Source organism: Wolffia australiana, chromosome 2 (genome assembly GCF_029677425.1).
Source record: "Wolffia australiana isolate 7733 chromosome 2, ASM2967742v1".
NCBI lineage: Eukaryota > Viridiplantae > Streptophyta > Magnoliopsida > Alismatales > Araceae > Wolffia > Wolffia australiana.
Window position 1 is genome coordinate 8,793,877 of NC_135836.1, and position 22,945 is coordinate 8,816,821.

The following is a 22,945-nucleotide window of genomic DNA, read 5'->3' on the forward strand; positions in this document are numbered from 1 at the left end:
GAGTGGTAGATTATACAAAATTAATGAAACCAAGAAAATCTGGGATCTTTCAGTCTCCTAGGCACAAACACACCTAATCTTCTCGTTTTTACCAGAATTGGAAAAAAAAATGTAGAAAAGGGGGAGGCACTGGACAATCATAATGGGTATTTTGTTAGAATGAGAATAATCATGGAAATCAAGTATCTAAAATGAATCTTAATTGATGATATGAAGTGATCGTTTGACTCTCCGGTCATAGAAGAAATACAGGTTAGTTACATATGAATATGTTCAAAAGAAGCATTCCTTCTGAGATGAGTAATCATGCAGGGAAAAGCTGACAGATAGTTTCGAATCAATCTGTCAATCCTTTTTATCTTGCACTCATGTCGAAACTGGTGAAATTACTAGGAATAAGGGTGGAAGTTAATGAAACGATCATTGTATGACCTCAAATACACAAAAATTGCTTCAAAAATGGTCATGATTTTGAGAAAGTTTTTTTTTGAAAAGAATGATTTTGAGAAAGTTCAATAGTACCACCCCCTCAGATGGATGCAAAGATTTTTGTTATCAGACTGCCATTTGTTTATCATTCACACTAGTATAAACTGATAAGGTAAGCAGACGTAAGAGATTGTTGATGAAAGGATCATTAGATAGCCTGAAATTTCTGAAATTCGCTCTAATTAAGTCCATAAAAATGTTCAATAGTCTCACCCCTTGTAAAGGATGTAATGATGAGGAGACCTGTTGACAGAGTTTGTAATCAATCCGTTAATCTGTTCTCTCTCATTCATGTAGAGACTGGTAAACTGATCAGAAAAAAGAGCATTAAGTTGATGACATGGTCATCTGATGGTCCCTAATACCAAAAACTCTTGAAACGTGTTCAAGACTTTTACCTCGGAGGCCGCAAAAATATCCTCAGTTGTCTGTTACCCAGTGGTCAACTCTGATATCGCCTTACCTTGATAAGTGGTCAAAAGCTGCATGGCAAAAATTAACAGCTTTACTTCTTAATATCCAGACGATTCGACTAACTCGGAATATGAAAATTTCTCATCGGCAAACAATGCACTGTCCCTGATAGAACTCTTTCCCCCTCCCTGGCCGGTTTCCAGTGCTACGGCCGACGAATCAATGCATGCCAGTTGGCACAATCTCAGCCGCTGGCTCTTGGCAGAGTCAAGCTCTCCCTCCCAGCAGATCCCAGTAAGAATTTCCAGCGCCTCTTCCAGATTCTCTTCCGGCAACAGACTCCCATTTTGGAGCAGAACAAGATAGAGTTGATCTGCAGCTGCCCTCCGTATCTGCAAGTTGAGACCAACTTGGGAATTTTTAGTCGAATTTTACAATAACTTCTAATAAGAATGGCCGATTTAACTAATTTTAGAATTGTAAAAACGGAAACCGAACAGAATATATCTTCATATGATTAGAAAAAAGAATACCTTGGGATACCGGTGGGCGAGGAATGAGATAAGCTTCGACAAAGATAGGGACTTGACAGGCTCCGGAAGTGGGGCAACGTATCCAAGAATGGAAAGGCCAGCATGAAGCTTGGAAAAGTCTTTAGTGCCCTTCAACTCGACTGCCAGTATGTCAATCAGGGGTACGAAAAATTCCTTTGTGTTGTCCTGCTTTTACAAAAATAAAAAAAGCAAGAGATTGATGGACATACTGTCATCAGTCCAGAATAGAATTATTCAAAATATACGGTAAGATTGCTCTCCAATATCTGACCTCGACTCCCATGAGGAAATTTTTGCTGAGAAGGATTTCAATTGTCTGCAAGAAGAAAAAAGCCCTTCATTCGAACTTTGCTCAAGAAAATTACAGTAAGAGAAACTTGCTGGGACGAGATGGGAAAAAACGAGAAAAGAAATTAGATTCTTTAATCTGATTTCTGTCACATTTTTGGCCAAAGCACCTTCAAAGTAGGCAGTATAATTCTGTCACATTTTTTGTGTCGCCTGAGAATCCATAGAAGGTCAACGCCAAGAGCTCTCTCTCTGTCAGAGTCAGATTCTTGAAGGTAACCCAGCAATGATGAAGCCGCTGTCTTTCTTAAGGAATCTTGCAGTCCACCGATAGAAATCACAAGCCCACAGAGCACTAGTTTGCTATAACAGTTAAATTGAAGCAACTGGACTAGACGAGGGAAATATAAGGTAGACGCCTGGACCAATCAAAATGCCACATATCAGCTCTAAATTCTTAACGAGGATAGGGCATTTAAACTTACACTGGATTGAAAGCCAGCATCATTTGGAATGAGCCCTTCGAGTACTTCTCTGTGAGGAATACAAGGAACGAAGCAACTCTTATTGTGAAGGAGCCTTTGAAAGGTTCTAACTGCATATTCCCTCAACTTGTCCAATCTTTCGACAGCTTGCTTAGCAATTCCTCCAACCAAACGTACAGCAAGCTCTTGATCAAACAGATCGGGAGTTTCAATCTTGCTAGAAGGATCACCGCCGGAAAGTTGACCAGAATCTCTACTGCTAAGGATGTAAGTGCATCTCTCAAGGCCTTCCACCGCAGCTTCGCGGACCCAGGAGCCAACATCACCTCGCTTATCAACACTATAGTCATCAAGAGCCATGAACAATGTCTTCATCACTTCATTTCTCACTAACAGAAGAAGTCTCGATTTGAACTCGCAATTCTCCACTTGTGTTAATGTTTCACACACTTTGACAAGACTCCGAACTGAGTTGACCCGTGATTCCACATCCCGGTCCTCGGGATCATCCTAAATACAAAGTTTAAGTTGTAAAAAAAAATAAAAAATATCTCGGCTTCAGATAAGACAAAATACCTGAATTTCACAGGCGTCACAAAGCTTTCTAATGACAACTTCCCAGCTTCTTGTCAGAAACTCAGGGGGCATAACCCCAAGCGCAAGTGCTGATCCCCTTCTTGCTGCCACATTAGAATCCTTTAACAGGGAGATATGCTTATGCATTACAGCGGCGAAGTCATCACTATCGCTCTTAAGAAGGTACACTGCAACGAAGTGCTTGAGGGCACTAACAGCAGAGCTCTGGAGATTGAAAAGCATGATTTCAGTGAAAAGGAAGAGTAAATAATGATTTCCTAATTTATTTATTGAGTAGCTTTGGAAGTTAAACCTGTATCTGAGGATTAGGATGCCTCAAGTTCTCATTTAGGGTTTCAAGCAATGTTCCTTTAATCTTCTGCGGCAGAGAAATGCCCGCCAGAGACATACACTCAATGTAACGTGAAACTGCGGCGCGCATCATCTCTCCACCCTTTCCGCGGTATAGACGCGCTTTCTCAATTGAAGGAACAACAACAGAAATTTTCTTCTGTTTTTCTGTGTACAAATGCAAGAAAAAAATTGGAAATGGTTAAATAAATCTCTACGGGCCACAAATATAGGAGATATTGATAAGTGGAAGGGAGCAGGAAACCAGCAGTAAAGACAAAGCCACAACAGTGCAAGGCCAAGATGAGTTCTCCAGCAGCCAAAGTTGCGCCGTGACGCATGCAGAGATCTGGGGAGAGAGTGCGTGGAAATATTTTCTCCAGAATGCATTCTGCGAAGTACTCAACGTCGTAATTTACGAGGGAGGAAAGAGCTTGAGAAGCAAGCTCCCTCAAACTCTTTTCCTGGTTTTGGAAAGAAACTAAAAATTAGGCACAGAGTTTTCAATAAACAGACTGACAACAATAAACTTGCGCTTACCCAGTGGGATATCTTGCAGAACAATAGCTCTTCAGAAAAAGGGAAGAGATATTCTTTGTGCTGGGCGATATGTACAGCGACATGAAGATAAGAGTTTGACCGTGATGCCAATGAAAAATAGTCTGCAGTGTTGACTAAGTCAATCCCATGAGGAAAACTCCCTTGGCGACCAACATTTTCTTGGAAAGCAGCAGCAGCAGCTCTCCTACAATTGACCTAATAAAAATCATCAAGAAAATGAATAAAAATACAGTAACTGGAGAAATAATGGAAGCCAAACCTCACGGTCATAACAAGCAATCGTCAAAAGATGTGGTGCAAGTTGACCAAGGACGGCCTTCATGTCCATGAAAGAATAAGCACGGCCAAATGCCCAGCAAACATAGGCTGCGGCATCGCGGACATGCGATCCAATGCTATGTGGGCCACGTCTTACATCGTAGTGCAGTGCCTAGAAAATGAAGATATTATCAATAAACATGGACCAGATCATATTAAAGTCCCATTACGAATTATCACACATAAGCCTAATAAAAGAAAAAAAACATTAGTGACTCCAATAAAAATACCCCTGAACGGGAAAAGAGTTCCAACATAGACAAGGTAGTTCACACATGGACAAGGTATAACATTGGGAAAGTAGAGACGGTAGCAGAGACAGGACTGGATGCCGCATTTCAAAAGCAACAAACCAAAAGATGAAATCTGCGTAAGTTCCTCTGATAGTCAGAAAAGACGATAGGATTTTATCAGTTTTGCTTCAATTAGTCGTATCACATGGAAGGAAACAATTTTACATTGAATAAACTTCCGGGAAATATATATGTGATAAAATCTTGACTCACACCTTAGCAATCACTGGGACAACACGAGGAAAACTAGAAGGCAACAGCAAACCCCTTCGAGCAAGTTCTGCCAATGCAAGGCTCCCTCCGTGCCACGATCCATCCCCCTAAGAATGCACACAGAAGCCATTGCGGGAAAAATAAAAGTAAATAATAATTCCCATCATGAAATTTCAGGATATTAGATAAGATTAGTGCCTCGCCATGGGAAAAGAGCTCCAACACGGAAGAAAGGACATCCTCCGACAGGGCAGCCGTAAGACGTGATGCAATGCGCCCAATACCTTTAGCGGCAGACCACCTCACTACCGTGTCCTGCATTATACAAAGTGAACTTTTTTGAAAAAAAAAAGTGTGAAGTATAATTATGGATATACAACCTTGATAAAATGATCTAATTGAGAAATAAAAAACACAAATTTAGAAAATTATTTCTCAAACTCTAATCATGTGACATAAATAACAAAAACAAGGGACTAAACTAATCAACACTATCCTTAATTTGACGCTGCAAGCCGGACGAAAATATAGAGGCAGGATACATGATTGCTGAATCTCGTCAGAAAATAATGGATAGTTCAATGAATGTCAACGTCAGAAAAATACTGGCCAATGGAAGAGTTTCGGTCCAATTAGAATTAGGACACGTAAGAGATAAGAAAAGAGATGCACGGAAAATAAAGATTAAGAGAATAAGATATTAAGGTTAAAAATTAAAATATAGAACTGCATACCACACCTCCTTGAGGCAATTAAAATATAGAATGGAGTTCATCCATGCATAGCTAGTTCCTCAAGCTTACAGAAATATTTCTTTGGATGCCTCAAGCCCAGATATCCGTGAATTGATTGGCCATTTTTTTTGAAGAAATGAAATGATTGGCCATGTCATATAAGTCGGGTACAACATGCCTGACTCAAGTCACTCTTCAAAACAATGACTGCCAACTTCAATATGTTACCATCGACATAACACTTGGATCGCACAGAGAGAGAGAGAGGGCAGAATACAGTGTAAGGTGAAGAGAATCAAAAACATCTCACCGTGGATATTAGGTTACAAAAGATATATGCAAGTACAAAATATTGGGCTTAATCAGTCATGGGCCAATTTGAGGTACAATCGCTAGTGCAACGGTCCTTGTTGCCTGAAATTGTGCGTAGCATGTGAGGCACACGTGCTACATTATGAGAGTGTCATGTTGACCGGGCAGACTGCAAAATGAAGTAATAAGGCCATCAAGTATTACTAAACCATCAAGTACGCCTTTCATCCAAAATTCTACTTTGGCATTAGATCGAACAAACTCTGCTTATGGCTCTTCAAAGTAATAAGATTTCCAGCAGTAAAGCAATAGTAACCGGGTGTGGATCTTCTGTAATCAATAGACCCGGCATAATTTGCATCCCTGTAGGCTCTACATTAAAGAGGATTGCCTTGTTTAAAAAGGATTCTAATTCCCATTATCCCATATTCTGGCCAAGAAATAACATAGCATGAGCAATATCTATTTGTCAATGAGATAGATAAATCAACTTCCAAACCAAACACCGAAAGGACACTTGGTCGCTGATTTTGTGAGCCCTCAGTGTAATGTTTAGGATCAAATGGAGTGCTCATGCCGTTTTGGAACAAGGTAGAAGTTAATTTGCACTGTGAGATGAATATATTACCACTAGATTTAGCCCCTTGCACAGTAAAATATTTCAGTTGCACTGAAATATCATAGTTAGCAGCTAGGTGTTGTTGAATAATCACAATCTGCTTCATATCATCACCATTCATCATCATGCAAGCAATGAAAGAACATTCAAATTCCGTCACAAGAAACACACTATATGTCAGTAATAGACTATCCCTCATGGGCTAATGGGCCCTATTCTATAAGCCCATTAGCCCTATTATCCTCTCTCCCTCTTAGGGTACATATACCCTTACATGTACTCTGTTCAAGTTATGTCATTATCTTCTTCTTCTCTTCCCCAACACTATAGGTTGTAAGAAACAAGTTCAGAGTATCAGCAGGTGGGAGAGTGAATAGACAACGAAGGTGATGGAGGATGGCTGATGAGAGATAGAGGACAGAAGAAGGCTCTGGAACTCTGCCATATTGGCCTTGCCCCTCTGGATAGGGAGGATCTCCCTCTTTTCAGCCAATTGCTCCCACAATTCACTTTCGCAAAATAATCAGCTCCTTGAATTTTAAGCGCCATTATTCACAGACACGGCTTTGCCCTCTCATTATGTTTAATATTCACGTGCTTCTTTATGTGGCACATGCGACTGCCAAAACCTACCGTTCTTCCATCTTCAGTAGTCTTTTGGGCCCAGATTACTGCACACCTACAACATCTACTCAATGAGTCAACCAAGCTTCAACCTGCAGAGTACCCCTGTATCAACTCGGTCTGAGACACCCTGTGGAAGGCCAACAAGTTTTGTCAGACAGTCAAATGTTGACTGGTCATTGGTCAACAAACAAATTAGGAAGGACGGCAATGGTGGAAGAGACTATCACTCCAAGAGACTCCTCAGACTCTGATGATTATTCCCCCACTCCAATGAGTGCTCGTCTGGCATTAAAAACATCACCACAATGGTTGTCAGGTGCCGCTGTATTCATTCAGTGGGACATGAAAAACTTCAGCATCACGTGGAATAATCCAAAACCCAATTTAATTCAAACTCCCAAAAGATTATCAAAAAGTTCATTCACAAACCTGACAATGTCCACAACCAAGTGAAGGATACCAGGAAGAAGGGAGATAGAGAAGAGAGGTCGTCACAGAGGTGGAATCACCATCCAGCCACAGTCCTTCAAGTATCATCTTTGTTGAGCTGTGGCGGGAGGATAAGGGTAGGGTTTAGGCCAGAGCAAGGGTTAACAGAAGGGAGAATACGGGCAGAATTTACCCTGTAATTCGTTCTTCTGTCAATATCGCCCCCTACCTGTATATAGGTTACCTCACAGTCAATATTGGGAGGTGTCTCTGATGGGACTGGTCATTCTAAGCTGAAGTCAATAGGACTCAACCTAGGACTGTCTTCCGCAAGCATGGCTGAGTCAGAGTCCTAACAGCCTCTTGATGATTTTGTTGCCTATCAAGCCTGGTGTGAATTTTCTCCAGCACTAAATGTTATGGTTTTGCATGATTTGGTCTTGCATTTGAGCTACTATGAGCATGATTTGGTCTCGTAAGCGACCCTTCGAGTTCTGGCCTGAAAGGACCCTATTTAGAAACTCTTAATCAAAATGTTTCATCGTTGAAGAATTGATCATGTCTCCTTTTCATAGTCTCCTTCACACAATAGCTACGGCGACCAAGGCTAAACTCAAAGGCGGATTTTTTCATTTTCCAGTCTTGATCTTGGTTCTCACTGATAGTACGTCAGAAAAAAGAAATGTGCTGGCAATTGAGGCACAGGGAACTCACTGAACGAGACCTGCAAGCCATCATTCATACTGCTACAAACAAAATCGCCATAAAGCATCTCCGGATTCAATTGGGATCCAGTGGGACACATCCTTGAGATGGAAGATGTTGAAAGTATGACTCCCCTACATCAAATATGACTTTAGACTTACCAGAGTTGGGATCGTGGCATTCATACCCTTCCCGAGTATTAGAATCTCCCACGAAAATTTAACAAATAGGTAGACGATCCAATTTTGTTAAACCACTCTGCAGCTGGCATTCATACAGCACACCAAAGATGCATACGCACAACTCAGGTCCAAACGGTGCATTACGATAATGATGTGTTGATAATTTTCAGAACATAGGAGCGAGATCTTGAGAGTGGAAAGACACCATGGAAGCAAGAAATATAGTTGCAAGAAGACATAGGTTCCGTCAATTTGTGTTATTGCAAGTTAAATAGTTCGCCCAATTAGTATTAGGCCCAATAAGAGATAAATGGCACAAAAATGAGAAAAGAGATGAGAAAAGAGATAAATGGCACAAAAATTAGGAGAAAAAATAAACAGGGCAAATATTCAACTAGGGGTCAGCATAACAGAAAACTGTGTTAGAGAAACAATGAATTCTTTTTCCATAACTTAAGAGCGCTGACAACATACTCATTCATTCAGAGTCACAGCCCACTAATATTCAAAACTGATATGATACCGAGCTGTTATTACACCAAATGTCAGCCCAGTAGCATGTCAGGGCCTTTATCAACCCAAGGAGGCCCAGACCAGCAACATTCAACTGGTATGAATACAGGGAGGCAAGACTGTCAAGGGAGGAATCCTCCCATTTTCATCATCGTCATTTCTTCCCTTACCCTCTATCTCACCCTCTTAACCTCTCTCATATCTCTCTTCTGCTGCAGTCTCCAACAGTCTGCAGACAACATGATACAGGGGGCATCAACAGCGGCTCTCCCTGTCTTTCCCTTCTCTCTTCCCCCTCTGCTGTTTTTTATTTTTGAAGAAAAATAAGGAAGATCACCCGAAACCAGTGATCAACCCAAATTGAATAATATGTATGATTGAGAAAAGTAAACAGACAAGAATGGTCCTCTTTCTGTCCTTCACTCCCTACTAAACCAGAAGGAAATCAAACTCTTCACATCATGCAGGACAGCATCTATCGAAACAGCACTTCCCTTAAACACAACCTCATTGCAGTGCAGATATATCTTTTTTTTTAAAATAATGTAGTGCAGATATATCACCCAGAGCACCACAAGGAGCCTTCTCCAAGCCAAATGTCTTCTGTATGCACCACCCAGGATAGAGCCCCAAACATGCCTCATCAGATATCACCTCCAACACAGGCGAACAAACACTCAAAGAATAGATGAGAGCAGTCTTCCACACCCTAGATACACACGGGACACACAGCCAATGTGTCTGGGAGCATATGCTTCCGGAGGAATTGTGTCATAACTCATCTAGTAAGAAGCAGCCATCCAAAAATCCTCACTTCTAAGAAAACCTTCTGCTTCCATAAACATCTATAGGTAAGAGTGATTGACCCCTCCTCCGTTGTAATTCACTCTAATCTTCGTGTATTCTTCTCAGACTGAAAAAGGTGGGCCTCTCCACACCCAGCTGCCTCATGTCCCCTATATGGGCCACAAGTGTATAACAGACCGCTGCATGTTCAGAAACTCCACCCTCTGGTCAGACAGAGCACAACCGGCCTCGAGCCAACCAGTCATGTCCAATAGCGGAGAAAAGCTCCATCCCCAGTTTGGCATCAAAAAACCTCTGAATTGGTGGAAAAATATTTCTCAAGCTGATCAGAAAGTGACTGGGGTCGATGGCTGCTCCCAACTCATTCCGTCCCATAACTGTCTATCAAGACCTTCGTGGCCATGTTTTCTTCCGGCCCAATAATCCTGCCCACCCATTTTGTCAACAATATCATGTTCATGTCTTGTAGGTGTAGTACCTTGATACGTAGTATCAAAAGATTGAATCAATATAGTAGTGTTCTCCACTGAAGTGGATAGTCTAACAATGCTGAAAAAGAAAGGTAACAAATCTCGGAGTTGATCCAGATGACTCCTCCTCCGCAGGAGCTCCTTCACAATCAGGCGGCCCTCCTTCCACGAGGTGGACTCCTCCCCTCCAAGCCAGGCAACTGAGCCACGATCGCAGCTCCCCGTTTCCCCTCTGAGGAAATGAGTTCAAGATCCAGAAAAACGATATCTCTACCTGGGAGACTCTTGCCTTATTTATAGGACTCTGCCGGAAGTTCCCGCCCAATTCACTTCGTCTGGTCAAACGTCCGTTGACCAGATCTGGTCCTCCTTCGGTAGGTCTTGGAGTAGCGTCTATCATACCTCCAGCCACCTTGCTCCACCAGTCAGCAAACCACCTCCTAGGATACCATAGTTGATCCACTTATTTCCCACCACAGCGTCTTTCCACAAAAAATGCCTCATCTAGGATTCCATGCGCAGCCCAACCCCCTTGGGCAGCTTGAAACTCGAGAGGTAAATATCAGGATTGCAAAGAGGACCGATCACAGAAATACCAGCCCCGCTGCACCCGGCAGCACACATCTCTGCCATCCCTCCAGTCTCCTCTCCACTTTCTTGGTCACTGGTGCCCATTCCACACTCAGACATTCACCCCCTCATCAATGGAAATCCCAGGTAGCGCATGAGTACCGTCCCAATGTGTGTTCCCAAATCCTCAGCATTGTAGCCTGCTATATCACTCATTGGTTGGAATTGGACGTCCTGTTAGCCCACGATTTTCTCTAATCCAATCCATCTTTCATTCATGTACACAGGCACACGCACACTCTTGTTCCTCCCTTAATCCTTCCCCCTAGTAACTTGTTTGATTAGTATGCAAAGATTCATTAATGATTTATTTAAAACTACAACCTTGCAGAGGAGCGACTACACGCTTATCGAAACTTAAAGGAAAAAAAAGCAATTTCCATCACAAAGTACGGTACGGTTCCATAGAGATTGTAAACCGAAGCGTTTGTGAAGAAACAGGTTTTAGGGAAAAGGAACGTTATGCACGACAACGAACAATATTAGCCTTATCTGAAAAATATAACTCATACCGAATCTCTCAATCCTGAGAGTAGAAGTTCGATAATTTCTTCAATAATGTCAGGAATCTCCTCTCCCTCTTCCTCAGGATATCCTTCGCCAGCCACATCGATTCCACTATATTTTCCAGGACAGGATAAACAACCTGTATCATCTGCGCCAGCATGACCCAAGAGCGATCCTCCTCCAAATGATTTGTTTGCTATCTGCCATAAAAAGAGAGCAACCTCTTCGTCCAATATCGTATGATTTTTTTAAAGAAACTCAATATCATATAAACTATTAATATCCATTCTTAAAGATCATTCAACAAATCATAAAAGACTGGTCAAATACTTGATCAATGGCTATTTTTTCCATGTCTTTTATAGTGCCTTTTGAGAGGCATAGAGCCTCTCTAACTGCCAAAAGAAAAGAAACTACTTAGGAGAATAGGGTTCATTAAAATAGGATGAGCTAATTGAAAAATATGGCATCGTACAGTCAAAATCCTTCACAATATAGTGTTCGTTCAATGATAGATGGCTCATCCCAAACACTGAATAGCCAAACAGCTAAGAACAAATACACTAAAAATGATCATCGTTAGTCATGAAAAATTGTGTATTCCAGTCACCTTATAGCGCCATGAAGGTGATCGAGGCCGCAAACAAACAAGACCAATATTCTGAAATAACTTCATCAGGAGTTTCCGTAGAAGAGGACTTCGAGAAGCAGCAGTTGACTTCAGCAAAACTGAAGATTTTTTCCAAGTTTCCGCATAAACATTTATCAACGTCTTTCGAGAACCAACCTGTGAGGTGCAGAGAAAATCAGATTGCGAAAGGATATGATCATCCCAAGACCAAATTTCTAAAACAAACTTTGCGGCAAAAAGAGTACATGTTAAAAATATGAATTCGTCCTGAAATTAGTCATTTTTCACCACTATGTTTGCAAGTATCAAATGTGGTCATGTCTCCCATCCCTCTCACCCTTTCGTTCAAATAGCTTTTTCTCAGTGTTCGTTTTGTAGTATGTGAGGAAACTCCGTTATATTTCAGCAGAAAAAAGGGTGAGGAATAACAATAGATCTCTGGTTGTATTAGTAGAGAGCATACATCTCATAGAATCGCTTCCATTTTAGAGAGAAGATCAACAATTATTCAAAAATTTATATAGCACCACTGAAGTAACAACCTTGACTTTTCATTGATTAAGTAAAAGAAATCATCCATAGCGTTGTTAAGATCCCTCCATTTGGTTGCACTTTTAGATGACACAGCGTTAAGACAAATGGTGAGGTCCAAAAAAGAGAAGGCTAGCATAGGATACCTAGGCACCAAGAGATGAGGAATGGCTAAGCAGAGAAGCAGAAAAGAAATTTGAGGGATCAAAAAAATGATATGTTGACATTCTAGCACCGAGACCATTTTAAACAGTAGAAAAATATCCACATGTCGGTGCAACAACGAGTAAGTTAAAAGCCATAAATGTAAGTATTCCTTCAGGTCATGACTAAGATAATTGGGAAAAATTTATTGGGGAACTCAAACCTTGAAAACTGAAGCAAAAGCTTCCACAACACCAAGCAGTCGAAAATGATCCACTTGTTGTTCTGCTGCGTCAGCATAAACTTGGTTTCCCCATTCCCGAAAACTGAGATAAAAAGTCAACTTTAAAGTAAGCAAAACGGAAACTAGGTTTAACAGATTAAAAAGTAAAGCAAATCCAACTAGGGTGCAGGCTCTCCTATAAGTCTAACTGTGCCAAAATTTTCACTAAAATTTGGAGTGCTTTTTTTCTGAAATTTGGAGTGCTGAAGGATGATCAGCGCAGAAATTTTCAAATAAGCTACAAAATGAATGGTCAATGAAGAACTTTTTGTGCATTTAAAGTAACTTACTAAGCGTGACACCACAGGAAGCCACAAAGTTGTGTCGCACCTTTTATTGTAAAAGAAAAGAAAACACAACTTAAGATACGAAAATCTGAACAAGGATGAATAAGACTAAAAAGCAAGGCTTTTCAGCACTCACACAGAGAATGGTTATAAATTATAATAAGGCTCAATATAGTTTTTCTCCGCATATGCACACAAAAACACCAAACAGTAGACCAAAAAACACAAAATATCTCTAAGACGGACAGAAATAAATTGCTAAACGAGTTCTGCAGCAGATTTTGCAGCAGTTATCCAAATATTTATTTCATTCCGACTCATCAGATATCCATGTATAATAACTGGGAGTTTGTGGTTTCTTTTTTCTGAAATAATGGGGGATTGTGGTTTCTTTTCCTATTTCTGTTTTGTTTATTTACATTTTCGTTTGTTTCACATACTGTGCACACAAGCCAGAGCGAATTCAATTTATCCTAGTAGGATCTAGATAATGTGTACTTTTATTGGACCAAGAGCATTACTTATTTTAACTTTTTATTAAACAGGGGAGAAGTGTAATAATTTTTCTTGAAGTGTAACCCTAGTAAGGAGGAAAAACGTCACTGGATCGCAGATTCACAATCTGTTTAACACCAGCAATAAAAACGATATGTTTCATAACAATCAACTGACGACATAATTGTGAATGTCCCCATCTTTTCTTTTTTTCAAACAAGAATGTCCCTAACTTATGTTTAGAGAATAAGATGCCCCTCCACACAGTGCAATTTTGTAGACGGAGAGCAATAAATAGAGAAAAAATTTGTGAGACAAAATTTTCAGAAAGTTCTTGAAGAAAGGGCTAGCGACAAGGCACTTGATTTCCACATTTAGCCCATTACTAGTATATACGACAGCATACAATTGACCCTTGCATACTCAGACTTTCTTCTGAGTATAGCTTGCATTGATCTATAGACTAATAACACCTCAGCATCCCGATGGATAAGTTAATCCGCACCATAAGGGAAAAGTTTTAACGTTGATGACAGTTGTTCCATGAAAAATAAGGTTTCTATTGCTATGAACCGAAGTGAACTCTTGAAAAGATCAATCAGATGCTTTCTTGGTAGTGAGAAATCAGTATCGAAGCACTGAATCAACCCGAAATAATTCAATAAATAAGTTACATTTTCAAATAATAATGTACACGGAGCTAATTAAATTCAAACTTAAAAGCTAATTAGGTAAACCACATACATTCCGTACATCTTAAAGAAGAGAAAAATAAAAAAATTCATAATGTCGGCAGCCATTGCAAAAATAGTAATATAAGAGGTAACAACCTGTTGAATGCAATGGACATATCTGGACGGGTAACAAGCCGAGCAAGCAGAAGACAAGAGATTCTACGCATGGGACCGGCACTCCCAAGATAGTCCTTTGAAAATCCCAGCAGTTTCAAGACCAGAGGAGGAGGCTCTAGCCCACCAAGATATGTACTTTCTCCAGCATTAGTGTCAATTGTAGATATATCAAATGGAACCAAAACTAGTATGTACAGCCACAGAAGCATTACGCATTTTGTTTCCATCTCCCCAGTGCTTTCTTGGCGCAATGATGAATTAGACACTGATGAGTGGCAGTTCTCAAGAAGAGATACAGCTAGCTCCAGATCAGAAACTTGGTGAGGAAAAAATTTAATGACGCTTTTGTAACCACAAACAGTGACCAGCGTGTAGATGATTATGCATAGAGGCTTCATAATCTTTAGAATTTCACCAGAATCAACCCCCAGTTGGACGGCTTTAGTACGGATGATATACATTAAGGGTGACACGATGCACTCCAAGTATGGTTCTAAAAGCTCTCCCTGTTCCTGGTACTTATCCAGCTGCACGAAGAGGATAACCCACTTCAAATTATGTTCAAACACGTTGAATTCCAATTCAAAAAAGACGATAAGACACTATTTAATCATTCAAACTTCTTCTTTTGTGCTCTCGGACAGATGATGAATGGGTAAATCGGACGACAGTCCCAGCCATTAATTTTTTTGAACAAACAGCTTTACAACTGATTCAACACGCATTGGCACAATGAGATTAATTAAATCAATGATTAAAACAAAGATCACACCAAAGACAATAGAGACTAACTTCGGCGTAAGACAGAGCAGTGAAAAACGTACAATGGAGCGGATCTTCTGAACGTCGCTTGAATCAACCACACCGCCATTGGAAGCGATCCCGTCCAGCAGTGACTTGACGAGCTCCCACTCTTTCAAAAAGCACTTGATCAACACTCTTTCCTTGGATTCGTACTCGTCGTCGTCTCTTCCCTCCGTTCCAAGCGCGCTCGCTGCTTCTTCCATCTCTCTTCTCTCTCTTCTCTCTCTCCTCTCTCCCTCTTTCTCTCTCTTCTCTTTCTCTTTCTCTTTCTCTTTCTTCCATCGACTTTAGTAGGGTTGGCGATCGATGACGAGCTCGTTATCGTCATCCGTTGGTTGACGATATGGCAACGAAAACGTTGACGGTAATGTCTCTTAAGCTCATCCTGTTGGACGCCCGGAATCAGTGCAGGGACGCGGACGGGATGGTTTTTTAGTCAGAGACCTCCAGACGGGACGGTTTTTTCGTCCAAATGGATGCAAACCATTCCATCCAGAGGTCCCAAGACAAATTTCCATCCCGTCCGCGTCCAACCTCGCGAAGGGGACGATTGTTTCGTCCTGGGATGAAAAAAATCCTTCCGTCCACTTCCCTGCACACTCTAGTTCCGGATCGTCAGGGATGTGGACGATGGACGGGACGGGACAAAGATCATCCCGTCTGACGTCTGGAATCCGTGGACGGGTGTGGACAGGACTGTTTTTTTTGTCCGAGACCTCTGGATGGGATGGTTTATGTCTGAGTGGACGAAAACCGTTCCGTTTGGAGGACTTGGGACCAATTTTCGTCCAACCGCGCAGACGGGACTATTTTTTCGTTCTGGGATGAAAAAACTGTCCCGTCAGCGTCCCTGCACTAGACTTAAGGAAGACAGTGTGGAGAAGGAATGTGGAGAATAAAATGGATGACTTAGGATGAAATCAAAAAATGGGACGTTGACCCCTGATTGCCATTTTGTAGGCAAGATGTACTGTGCATGATTGGTTTGGGAGTTTTCATCACCTCTGGTTCCACATCCCATTTTTGGGGCCGTCCTTAACCATTCTATTCTGGAACCGTCCCATACAAAACAGTCTCATGCATAACTGTCCCGTCCACAACCCATCCTGTCCAGGTAGAGATGGTCCATTTGTGCGACCGAATCGCTTTTGTGCCATTGTGCGGTGCGGTGCGAAAACCGCACCGCACATCGCACAGAATATTCGAACATTTGCACCAGACACCAAACAGATCTCTGTGCATCGCGATTTTGTGAATTTTTCACAACCATCTCGCTCTCCTTTGATTTCTCTCCCCTCGTCCTCTCTCTCTCTTGCTCTCTGTTGCTCTCCTTTTCTTTCCCTCCCTTTTTCCTCTCTCTCGCTCTCCTTTGATTTCTGTCCCCTCTTCCTCTCTCTCTCTCGCTCTCCTTTGATTTCTGTCCCCTCTTCCTTTCTCTCACTCTATGTCGCTCTCCTTTGCTTTCCCTCCCCTCTTCCTCTCTCTCTCGCTCTCCTTTGATTTCTCTCCCCTCTTCCTCTCTCTCTTACTCTCCTTTGAAGAAGACTTTCCCAACCCCAGGGTACTTATCTATGTGTATTTATCCATCCATCAATCTATCTTGATTCTTCCTCGAGAACGGCTTTTGCCAGATTTGGAGTTTCGGATTAGTGGGTTCTGTCTATCCGTGTATCTATGTGTTCCCTCTCTTCTTTCTAGGTCCATCTATCTCTGTAATCTATCCATCTATCTATTGATCTCTCTATCTATCTATATGTTCTATTGAATCTTCCTCATATTAATCTCTCATATCTCCATGTATATATATCTTCAATCTCCATCCATCTATTGGTCTCTCGTATCTCTATGTATATATCTCTTCAATATCCATCCATCTATCTCTCTTGGTTCTTTAGATATCTCCTATCATCTCTCTTACTTATGTATCTCTCTCTCTCAATCGCTCTGTTTATCCATGTGTCCCCTGTTCTTTTTCAGACTCTCTATCTATGCAATATGTCCATGTCATATGATCGTAATATCCATAAATATAGATAATTTGATAATTGTGATGTTAACCGAACAATTCAAGTTCATGGACATGTTTATGTTTGTCTTAGGACATCGATGCCAATGTTTCAAAGTATTTGTCATCATTCATCACGTTGTACGAACTCTATCCTTATCAACCTTGTTACACACTTAAAAAATATTTTAGTACGCTGCTAGAGTCATTATCAGAAAAGGTTCAAAATTCAAAGTCAAACTTAAATGCATGTATCAATGCGTATTTTCCTCTCGATATGATTTTGTTCAATATTTTATGATAATGACTCTTTTAATCCAGTTTTGCTCTAAGGACTCATTTTGAGATCTTCACTTCAATATTTTATGAATCAAATGTTCGCAGGCGTAACAAGTGAATCAAATGTTTGCTGCACAAACTTAAAATTTAATTTTTTTCTTCTTGTTTGCACGCATCGACACAATACTAAAAGCGAGGGTATATATCATCAGTTTGACGATTATCAGTTGTGCATTCCAATTGTGGTTATCCTTGATTGTGCGGGGCACCCTCTTGTGAGTTATTTGATATAATTATTTTTAATGATTTTTTGATTTTTTTCTCTTTTTATGAATGCTTATGGCTACATGTCCATTATACATCCATTAGTCACTCTATGCTCTATCCACCCATCCATGTATGATCCATCCATCCATGAACCCATCTGACAAAATGTAAATTATTGGGTTATTTATGTGACATTTACATATTTTTATGAAATAAAATAATTATAAATGTGTGTTATCAGATGTTAAATAATTAAATCTATTTTTAGAATGATATTCTAATTTTTCTGTATTTAATTTTATTTTTAGGATTTTTAAACATTAAATTCTTAAAGAAATTAATTTTCTGACTAACAATATGTATTTTTAATTTTTTGATGTTATATTCATGGAGATATGATTTTCTATGTCAAAACATATTTTGCCATGTGCCATCATTAGATTCATCAAATGCAGATCAATCAAAGGCGTCAACAATGATTAGCTACACTAATCATTGAAAAAAGTTGCAATTATGGCATAGTGAATCTTGATGCTATAATGCACCAACATAAACTTACAGTTTGAATTTTCTTTGCAGGGTTGGCATGGACCAATAGAAAAAGGAAGGATTTAAATTGCATAAATGTGATTCATGGATCAAGAAGAAAAATAATAAAAATAGAGTGAAAAGTGAAACATTGCAGCAATACATGTGGTGCGCATGTGTACCGCTACAATTGATTTAAAAAGATTAAAATGCTGACATGGCACATAGAAACATGTGCCAAGTCAAGGAACAATTAGGGAATCTTTCTCCTTTTATGACGTGAATGACACACATCAGCATGTCATTCACTAGAAATCAGTGAAAAAGGGGAATATTGTGATGTACCACGTGGTCACTTGCCACCACGTCACAAGGAGTGAATAACTGTAATATTTAATTAGTTTTTTTGTCATTTTCTTCCACTTGTTCACGTGACATCGTTGGAGTTGATGTTCGCAGATGACGAGGAGATTCTGGCAATGGAAAATGAGGAATATTTCAGGGCTTTAACCGCCAACAAAAAACAAGGAAGTGTTGGAAGCAACAATGAGGAGAGAGAAAAAATAGATGGTTGGGATTGTTCCAACTTCAAAGCTTCATCTCTGACAATCGAGAAGTCTGATTGAGCTGAAATTTTGAGGGATGCTTTGCCTTCACCCTCTTCCATCCATATCCTCTTATTTATAAATATCAGTGTGAATCCCCATCAAATTCATCCTTCAACTTCCTTCTCGCTCATGTGGGCTGATTGAAAGTTAGTACTTTTCTGAAATCCATAAAGTATGGTCTTAGTGTCTTGGGTGTGTGGGAAGAGGCAATAGAGAAGAGGAGGACTTACCCTCACTCACAAATCTTCGTGATCTTGGAAGGATGTAAGGATTTATAGTAAGTATCATAATCTTAGGTTGTTCTTTCTTGACATCATCATTAGCTTAGACTGATTTCACTATCACGTATTGACAGCATATCACCTCTGTACACTCTCTAATCATGTCTTACCACCTTCACATCATCTTTTTGTCATTAATTTACTCACTATTCACCTTATATGACTCACTCTTCGCCTTGCTCCCACCATTATTCACATTATCATCAGTTCATCCTCACTCACTTGATCTTCTCAAATCTTAATTATTATTATATGCTAACTACTATCATCATCTTACTTATAATACTAATTTTCACTATCCCCCTTCACATATTCTCATCACTCAACTTTGTACTTCATATGTATCTCATTTCATCATAATATTCATTATTTTAAGAATATTAAATCTTTAACCATCATTCTCTATGGAGAAGACCCGTACACATCACGAGCTAAAATTATTAAGTGAGCCCACACTTATATTTCTATTAATTAATCTCAAAGATACCAAAGATGAATTGAAATCCTAAATTTTGAGCTTATCACCATGTAACAATCATGCACCATCCATCCATTAATCCACTATTCACTTTATCATCCATCATCCATCCATCCATTTGTTGGTCTATGATACATACATCTTCTATCCCCATCCATCATCCGTCATGCATTATTTGAGTGATGATCAGTTAGTATATCTATCTGTCATCCACCCACCATCCATGCATTCATGGTTGTTGATGTAATCCACCAAGATGAATCAGTTGGTATAATAACCATAAATAGTGAGAGGGTAAATCAATGGCCAAAACTTGGTATATACTCATAGGTTTTTAATGATGGATGTGTATGTTAATCATCATGATGCTTGTTCACAATGTTTAATGATGGGTGCGCCTCATAATGGGGAAGACATAATGAGGCACTGTGGGCATGTCTCTACGGTGGAACATTAAAGAGGGAGGCATAATGAGTTCTCTTCATGGTGTTAAGGGTCATGAGTCTAATGGAAATATATGTGGTCACCAAGCCAATCACACATTAAATATCTTGTTCCATTTTCATTAATAGAGCATATTCATTATAGTGCATGTATAATACTTATAATGAAGTACATGGATACGTGATCTGACTTAGTAAATTATGATGATATCGTAATACAAAAATCACTAGTCTTTAAGCATATGTTCTAAATATTCATATTTGAAATATACTCTAGAAGGACATTGATGTATTCAAATAAAATAACACTATCTAGCCTCACTAATATGATGAGTATGGTTGGCCTCGTAGCCATTAGTGTGGAGACATTAGGGATAGATAGTGGGTGCTCTTTAGTGGAAAGAGCTCACTAAATTCATCTATAAAATTTCATTAATGATATTATACCAAACTGTCAATCAGGTTGACTCACATCACGGTTGTGTATGCAATTCTTAGACCTGAGATACCAAAGACGTCTTGTGGATTGACAATTGTACTTTTACTACGACATACGTGTCCCTAATCATGAGACTTTAAATGGTCTTAGTTTGGGTGCATCAAGAAGTTCACGAAGATGATTGAGTGATCAAGACAGGATTTTCCACCCTCTATATAAAATGTAATAGCTCAAGGAAGACGATGCGATGAGGTCCTTGGCCAAGGCAGAGAAATATCGAGAGAAGAGTTCTATGATGATTTGTGAACGCATCAGTACTAACTCGGATGATTGATTAGGGTTCGACAATTGACCATACCCTAAGTCATCCTAGGAGCATCAAGTGGATGAGGGACTACATGTACACGATAAATGATGACAAACAGGTTTCATGAGTGAGTCAATACAAACTCTTTTGTATTGTCTAGAGCACAATGTGTAGCTTGGCACCCCACGTGTTGGAGACTCAACCTATCGATTGGGTTAAATCGATCCGACTTTAATTAATCTATATGATGACATAGTTAATTAATTTGGAAGTTCAAAAAAGATTATTGGGTTGCTCGAGTTGTTAACTAGACTGATACATAGGCCTAAAGGATTACACGCAAATGGTCTTTTAGATGTTGGAAGACATACTTAAGTTTAGGGAGTTTTTATGAAAAATACCCACTTGGTATAAATAGGGGAACCCTGAACAAAATTAACCTAGGCCAAAAAATTTCAGGGGCCTTCACCTTCTTCTCCCTTCTCCCCACGCCTTCTCTCCACTCCCGATGTGATTGGGATTGCGTAACGACAACAATGAAAGGTGAATAGAGTTCGCAAGTGCGGAGGAGGAGATTTGATGTGCCAAGGAGCGTGTTTGCACACCTGAGCAGCTTGACTTGTCTCACTCTGGGATCCAAGAAATCATGAATGAGATCCATGAATACCTTCTTTGTTTCATGTTTTACTGATGTCATTATGATTTTCCTAAAGACTTCCATTACAAATCATTTTGAGTTGTTCATATAAATCAAGGACTTTAGAAGCCAACAACTAGTGTTAATATTTTTTGGCCAAATACACATCTCCCTTTGGGCCAAAAATAATCCACAGACACACTATTGTCTTGGTATTCTAATAAAGAAACTTTTGACTATTAGTTTGTGTTCAAGGATTAACATTTTGCATCTAATTTACACATCACAAATAAATATGAAAAAATCTCATTAAAAGAAAATAAAGCATGTTTAATATCAAATCACCATACTCTAAGAAGACTCCACAATTAAACAGTTCAAATTTATGACATTTAGACATGCATGCAGTCTTCGATATGTCAAATCTCATGGTCATCTTCCGAATATCACTACTAAAGATCACTGATGATTTAGTCATGATGTAAATCTATTAACGATAGCAAGGGTGCCTAATAAAAGAACAACAAGAAGAATTTGTCAACCCTTTGAAACTTCCACAGTTGTTTCTAAAAGATGGTATTTTAATTTAATAATTAATTAATAATTTTAAAAGCCCTTATATTTTAGTTATATCTTCCAAAATCAAATAAATTTAATGAATGTGACCCACTAAACCCATGCCCCAATCTATTGAATAACTTGAAAATCCCAATACTCTTTCTTGGCTAACCTAATTAGTTAATAATACATAACATTTAGATTAATTAATCATAAATCAAGTCATCCCAATCATTAGGTTGATTTGACAACATGTGAGTTGCCAACCTACAATACATACTCTAGAAGGTATAAGGGAGTTTCTCTACTCTTTCATGAAGCCATTTTTTATTAGTTATTGTGTACATATAATCTATCATAGGCAAGAAACTCCTAGACGGACTTCAGATATGGTCAGCTAGCAAATTTCAGCCATTCATTTTAATTAGTATTAACGAACAAGGAATCATCATAGAACTCATTGTTTGATATTTTCACCACCTCAGCCAAGGATTTCATGACATCTTATTCCTTCAGGTTATCTCATGCTGTACAAATGGTTGATGATCATATCATAAACAATATATCGCCTGAATAATGAACAAGATTTATTCCAATTATCTAAAAGAAGATTAAGGATAGAAATTGTCTTTTAAGACACATAATTCTACTATCATAAATAGATGTTGCTTTGGTAACATTTTGATTTAATTTTATAAAAATAATAGATAAAATACCTAATTTTATTTAACTAAGTGTGCAATACAGTTGGTGAAACAATACTTTCCCTTTAAGGAAGTATCTGTTAGAAATATATATGTCATATAAGTCAATCTCACATTCCATGTATCATTTTGTATTACAATATATAATATATTCATCATAATGCATGTGTAATGCTTATATGTGAAGTACATAAATACATACTCCACTACATTAATTGTAACAATATCATAGTATGGTGGTCATGAAGCTTTAAACATGTCCTAAATATTCATATTTGAAGAATCATGAAGAAGGGCATGAAAATATA

At 39.3% G+C, this 22,945-nt stretch overlaps 1 protein-coding gene across 1 annotated transcript; it reads right to left on the minus strand.

The window, feature by feature from the left end:
- Positions 1-927: 927 nt before the first annotated feature.
- On the minus strand, positions 928-15,361 carry TTN1 (ARM repeat superfamily protein). The gene is made up of 17 exons (XM_078591966.1): positions 15,124-15,361; positions 14,279-14,826; positions 12,607-12,709; positions 11,688-11,864; positions 11,083-11,277; positions 4,741-4,857; positions 4,545-4,649; positions 3,978-4,148; positions 3,698-3,913; positions 3,423-3,621; positions 3,120-3,325; positions 2,807-3,031; positions 2,231-2,740; positions 1,916-2,164; positions 1,729-1,773; positions 1,437-1,622; positions 928-1,295 (listed from the first exon to the last, which is right to left on the minus strand). The coding sequence occupies exons 1-17, from the start codon at positions 15,304-15,306 to the stop codon at positions 1,002-1,004; spliced, it is 3,729 nt and encodes a 1,242-aa protein (XP_078448092.1). The 5' UTR covers positions 15,307-15,361; the 3' UTR covers positions 928-1,001.
- Between the last annotated feature and the right edge of the window lie 7,584 nt (positions 15,362-22,945).

Coding starts and splice junctions, on each gene's coding strand:
- TTN1 (XM_078591966.1), bottom strand. CDS start 15,306: ATGGAAGAAGCAGCGAGCGCGCTTGGAACGGAGGGAAGAGACGACGAC. Junction 11,865..12,606: donor CTTTTGCTTCAGTTTTCAAG/GTTTGAGTTCCC, acceptor TGCACCTCACAG/GTTGGTTCTCGAAAGACGTT. Junction 3,622..3,697: donor TCTGCAAGATATCCCACTGG/GTAAGCGCAAGT, acceptor TTCCAAAACCAG/GAAAAGAGTTTGAGGGAGCT.